The sequence below is a fragment of the Sciurus carolinensis genome, chromosome 13, assembly GCF_902686445.1.
Source record: "Sciurus carolinensis chromosome 13, mSciCar1.2, whole genome shotgun sequence".
Classification (NCBI taxonomy): domain Eukaryota; kingdom Metazoa; phylum Chordata; class Mammalia; order Rodentia; family Sciuridae; genus Sciurus; species Sciurus carolinensis.
In genome coordinates, this window is record NC_062225.1 from 57,137,259 (window position 1) to 57,143,258 (window position 6,000).

At 37.3% G+C, this 6,000-nt stretch overlaps 1 protein-coding gene across 1 annotated transcript in view; it reads left to right on the top strand.

The window, feature by feature from the left end:
• Srbd1 (S1 RNA binding domain 1) overlaps positions 1 to 3,813 on the top strand; it is a 237,839-nt gene extending 234,026 nt beyond the window's left edge. Inside the window, exon 21 of the mRNA XM_047522685.1 lies at positions 3,275 to 3,813. Within this exon, the coding sequence (XP_047378641.1) occupies positions 3,275 to 3,564 (290 nt within the window). The 3' untranslated portion in view covers positions 3,565 to 3,813. The remainder of the gene's footprint in view (positions 1 to 3,274) is intronic.
• The last annotated feature ends 2,187 nt before the right edge of the window (positions 3,814 to 6,000 follow it).

The window sequence follows — 6,000 nt, forward strand, 5'->3', positions numbered from 1 at the left end:
CCATTTGCATAGCTCACGTTGTCTCTTTTGACCCCATAACAGCTCTATGTCATGAACAAAACAGATTCTTTCATTCTATACGTGAGAAAATTGAACTTAGTAGCCTTCAAAGTCATTATATTTAGTTAGTTTAGAGCCAAAGTTGAAAGCCAGGTCTCCAGCCTCCTTTTCCACTGTTCATTTGTCATATCACTGGACTAGATACATATATGTCCTGCTTATGCACAAAGGCACACACTTTTTGTCATTCTTCTGTATACTGTTTTTATATCCTAGAAACCAAAAATCCAAGGTAAGACATTCCATTCACAAGCTAAAAGTGAATCTTCTTCCTAAATTACAGACTTCCAAGTTTCTGGATTCTGTGTCAAAGAGCATATTGAACAAATAAGATGATATCTCTGTGTTGATTTTCCTTCTAATTAAAAGTGCTCTCAGCTTTCAGCACAGGTAGAGGGTGAGGGAAGTATAATAGCCATAGTTGTTGAGAGCAATGACCAGTGAAAAAGAATTAAGGTATTAAATGATCTACTTTGTAAGGAAGTTTGACTAGGAACCCATGAGATTTAAGTGAATCTGCACACTTGTCTCATAACCAGTTTTGATGATGCCGTATTTAGGACTTGGTCTTTTCAGTCTGGATTAGGCTATAATAAGGTGGTTAGACATGTATGCTTGAAAAGATTTAAGGGAATTTTAAAACACACCCAACAAGTTCATTCATTGTACTATTCCCGAGTCTTCTGTAGATCTCAAAAAAAAAAAAAAAAAAAAAGTGGGTATAAATAAAACACCCAGTTAGACCTATGACAAAAATGTGGGCATAGAACCCTCCAAGTGGTCCTTCTCACAAAAAATAACTGTTCCAACAGACAAACCCATCTCCATTGGAAGCCTGGTTCCTTGAGTATGAGTATCATGGATATGTCTAGCAGAAATACTACATGGAACAGTGGGTCTCAAACAGGGTGGGCTTTGGAGTGGTATGCCTATGCCATGGCAGAAGACAGCTGGCAAATGTGCTTTAGCTACAGGTATCCTGTCTAGGATATTTCTGTCTATTTTTGTTTTTCTGTCATAGTGTTGATTCTCCATTATCCCAGTTATGTGGTAGACTCAGAGAAAAGATCAGCACTCAAATTACATGGTCCACTTAGCCAACCAAGCTAAGTAGAGGTCCTTATCTGAGATGCCCTTCATTGAACAGAAACAGAGGCACCTGGGCTTTGGACTGAGCTTTCCAGTTACTGAAGTGTGTATCAGTGTGACAAGTGAAATTTCAAATATGTCTCCTTAAGCAACAGAAGTCACAATTTTCATATCTGAGAACTGTCACTTTGCTACATCCCCAAGGGGAAGGGAGAATAGTCACACTTTTGAGGGGGTAGATAATATTTTGGATGTTTCCACGTAGCAGTATTTACATTGCATTTCCATTTTCTCAAAAGTATTTCCTTTCTTAATGCTTTATTCTTTCCTCATATTCATCCTGTCTTCTGTTTTCTCAGTGACAAAATCAATTCCATTTTTATTAACAGTTCAGTTGCAAGTTAGTTTCCATTATGGGGTTCATCAGGAGCAGTCTGGTGACAGTGGCCTGAATACGCAGGCTTGGCTATCAAAGTGTTAAAATTTATATGGTACTTGGAGGATTTTCTGATTTCTCAGTGGCCCAGACTGTCTTCAGGAACATGTTAAGTAGTTTCTGACTCTGATTTTCCATGCAGAATTAAACTAAGCAGCTGATCAGAACCCCTTGGGGAATCTGTAGCAGCTGGACCTCTGTAAGAAAAAGAGGGGGGAAAAAGAGTTTCCAAGCATAAAAACAATGCCTTATAGGGCCTCAGAGACCATCCTACCTCTGGCCCTGATCAACAACTTAGTTTAACTTTGTTTTGACACAGTCCTTGCCTGGTGTAACATTACATTACAGTAGACTTCTTGCTTTTGGTATTCATTGCTTCGGCATCAGGTGAAATTCTACAGAATCAATTCCAATTTTAGCATATTTTTTATGAGGAAAAATGAGATTTAGGCTTTAGAGAGGGCTTTTGTTTTGTTTTACAGGAAAAAGCTTAATTTTTAAAATATCCTGGTTTTAGTGTGGTTGGACTGGGGGAGGGGGAAAAAAGAGGTGACCAGTTGTTAATACAAATGTAAAGGATAGCTCTAACAAGTAATCAGGATAAAGCCAACAGCTGTGGAGGAAAAGGAAATGGACTGGGTGGAGGGGAAAATGAGGTCTTAGTAAAAGGAGATCCGAGCATAGAATGTGTTCTTTGTTATTAGAGTCAACACTCAGTAATCCTAGGAAAGGGGGCCAAGAAGAGCATGGATAAATGGAGGCCACAGATAATTCACAGGCCCATTTAAACTGTTAGTTCTCACTTTCTCACTCATAAAACCTGGGTTGTTGTTTTTGTTCTTATTTTAACTAGAGCCATAATGATTCGTTGGCATGCTTTATGCCCACTTCTTAGGGGACAGTCGGTATTAGTGAACAGAGAAATGTACACTTGGATGAGCAAGGAATGAGGGGGCTATAGGCCCTTGAGAACAGAGATCTAAGTGTCTTCATCCTTGTATCTCTAGTGTCCAGCAGAGTGTCTGGCCTGGAGGTAATAATACAAGTTAATAAGTGTTTGATGAATTGAAGTGAAAGAGGAGAAAGGAGGTTAGATGATCTGAGTACCTGACTAGGATACTCAGAATCATATTCCATACATTTTTATTGGATAAATATACTTGAAATGGACAAGAATTGATTCCTGAGTTCCAGTTTTGCAGGGAAAAGCTAGAAGAGAGAACATTTGAATTTCATCCACCTTTGACCAAAAGTTAATGTATTTTCTTCCACCTTTAAACAGCTTAAGAATTCCTGTCTCCAAGGGTCTTACTTTCTCAGTGTTTATGATTTAGCTGTGTATATTCATTAACCAAAGATAATATTGTCATCATATCTTACAAAGAGAAAAATAGTCTAAAACTATCTATGAATAGTGCTAATGTTCACATTAGTGAAATAGAGTTTGGGGAGAAGAAAGTAAGTAAATCTTCTTGAATTATTTCTACTGTGTGACTGCTTTTTCTTCTAGAGTACATTTTCTTTGAAAGTTGGCCTGTGTCTTCAGCTCTGTTTATATCCCCCTCAAAGTCTAATAGTGGTCTGGGCATATAATCAATATGTAGTTAATGCTAATCCACTAAGTTATATTGTCTCTAAGAAATACAATGCATTATTAGTTACACTGAATTTTTGCCCCTTTCCTTACAGATTTTGATAAACCCGATTTCAAGAGAAGTATAGTATGCTTGGAAGATCTGCAGGTTGGAACAGTTCTTACGGGCAAAGTTGAGAATGCCACTCTGTTTGGGATTTTTGTGGATATAGGAGTGGGAAAATCAGGGTTGATCCCCATACGAAATGTAACAGAAGCAAAACTTTCTAAAACAAAAAAGAGAAGGAGTCTTGGACTGGGCCCTGGAGAAAGAGTGGAAGTTCGAGTACTGAACATTGACGTCCCTCGATCTAGGATTACTCTGGACCTCATTCGGGTGTTGTAAGTGTCCCACTGAAGGCCAGACACTGATTTTTATTTCCTCATTTCTACAGATTGACAAGAATAGGTCACATGTTCATGAGTTCTAAGTAGCAGATAAGAAAGAATCCACTTATAATCAGAGTATTTTCCACTTTCCTTATGAATAAATAGAAAACTAGTTAAATAGCTGGTAGACATTCTTTTTTTTTTATTGTAAACAAATGGGATACATGTTGTTTCTCTGTTTGTACATGGAGTAAAGGCATACCATTTGTGTAATCAGAAATTTACATAGGGTAATATTGTTTGACTCATTCTGTTATTTTTTTCCTCCCCCCCCACCTCTCCCACCCCTCTTTTCCCTCTATACAGTCCTTCCTTCCTCCATTCTTGCCACCCTCCCTAACCCTAACCCTAAACCCCTAACCCTATGGCTAACCCCTCCCACCCCCCATTATATGTCATCATCTGCTTATCAGCGAGATCATTTGTCCTTTGGTTTTTTGAGATTGGCTTATGTCACTTAGCATGATATTCTCCAATTTCAACCATTTGCCTGCTGGTAGACATTCTTATGTGGTATTATGTAGTCACAGTTTTCTGACCAAATTTTTATTTTTTATTTTTTGTATTTCATTTTTTGGCCCAACATTTTTTATAATAGATTGTTCACGTCTTCTTGCCAGCATTGTCTTTATTGGGCTTGTATGGGATTAACTTTTTTATTTGGATTGTACAATATTTGTTGACACAGTAGAGCTGGCAGTGTTTAATTCTTCCATTTTATAGATTTTTTTTTTTTAAATCAAGCCTTTTGGACACGATTCCTGAATTTGCAACAGTCTTTCTTTTTTCTTGCCACACAAACCAAATTATATCAGTAAAACAGATTTTGAAGTGTTTGTGACCATCAGGTGAATGGCTCAAAATGTTTTTGAGAGGATATATGTATTGATCCCTACAATAAAGTTTTGTGGCTAGTGACTTTATTTTTGCTCTGTTGATTCAGTGAATGAATAGAATTCAATCTTGATTAAAGAAGATATGGTTCATGGAACTGTACCTTTAGGAAGAGGAATGCTCTGGAAATTTGAAGAATGATTTCATTTGAGTTAGCTTATCACAGAATATACTCTTTCTTAACCATCAGGATTAAACTTCAATTGGAAATAAAAATGGCCTCCCTAAAGATTATAGATCAGGTGAGAAGGGGCAAGAAAAACAACTAGATAAAGGAAGTGAGTCTCACTCTCTTTTAACTCAGTGGAGAATGGTAAGTATTAGCATGACAATTCAGGGTCAAAATGATATGAATAGATTCCAGATTGGACTGGTAGCAGTGTCTTACTACTGCCGCTATTGTTGATTTGCCAATGAAGTTATTTGCGTGAATCAATACCTGGTTTTCTCCATGTTTAATAAGTAAAGTATGGTTATTAAAATGTGACCAATCCTATTTATTTGCCTGAGACAATCCTAGAAAACACCCATCATCCTGGCATAATTTTTAATAATGCCTCTTTTTATCCCCAGAGTGTACCATTTTGGATCATATCATTACATAATGTTATAACCTTAAATTGATCCTCCTACTCACTCTTCCCAGTAGTCTTCATGGTCCATAATTTGCAAATCATTGATGAGTGATACACCCCTGTGGGATGTAACTTCAAACAAGTGCTCTTGGGTAAGAGTCCCTTCTCCCTGGACACTTTGTACACAGGAACCAGAGCAGTTGATAATGCCAAGCAGCTCTGTTGACTTGGCAGCTAAGCCTTTGTGGACACAAGGAGGGCTTGACATGGTACTAGGTTGCATGGTTTGACCTTTCCATCCCTAACATGGTGGCAGTTCTGTAAGACCAAAGGTGGGAAAAGAAGTTCCCTATGTCTTTATCATTGCAACTCAAAAATGTAGGTTGGAGATCAGTATTTTATACTATTCCTAGTCCTTACTCTATCAATAATTCACAGTGTACCTTTCAGCTGATATTTCCTTCTGGGAGTCTTCTGATCCCAAATATAAGATGAGGATAATAAAGCATTTATCCCCCTAAACATTTATTGGCAGCCTTCTGTGCACCAGTCATTGTGCTAGACACCAGCCATACTGTTGTGATAGAAAAATAGATATAACTGCTCCCCTTATGGAACTTAGTCTACTGAGGAAGAAAAAGCTAAATCAAAGAATTATATACAGATAAAAATTAATAACCATGATAAATGATATAATAGTGACTGCATATAATAGAGGAATTGATTTAGTAAAGTCAAAATGTTTCAGTGGGGTTTGACTGAGATATTAAAATGAATAGAAGTAAGTAGGAAAAGTGATTTGTTGACTTTTATCAGAGTTGGTTTCAATAAGTGATGAGGGTGAGCCTTACTTGAGTGAGTTTAATAGAGTAGGAGGAGTTAGTTTAGAGATCATTAATATGAACATTTATTTCAGGGAGATT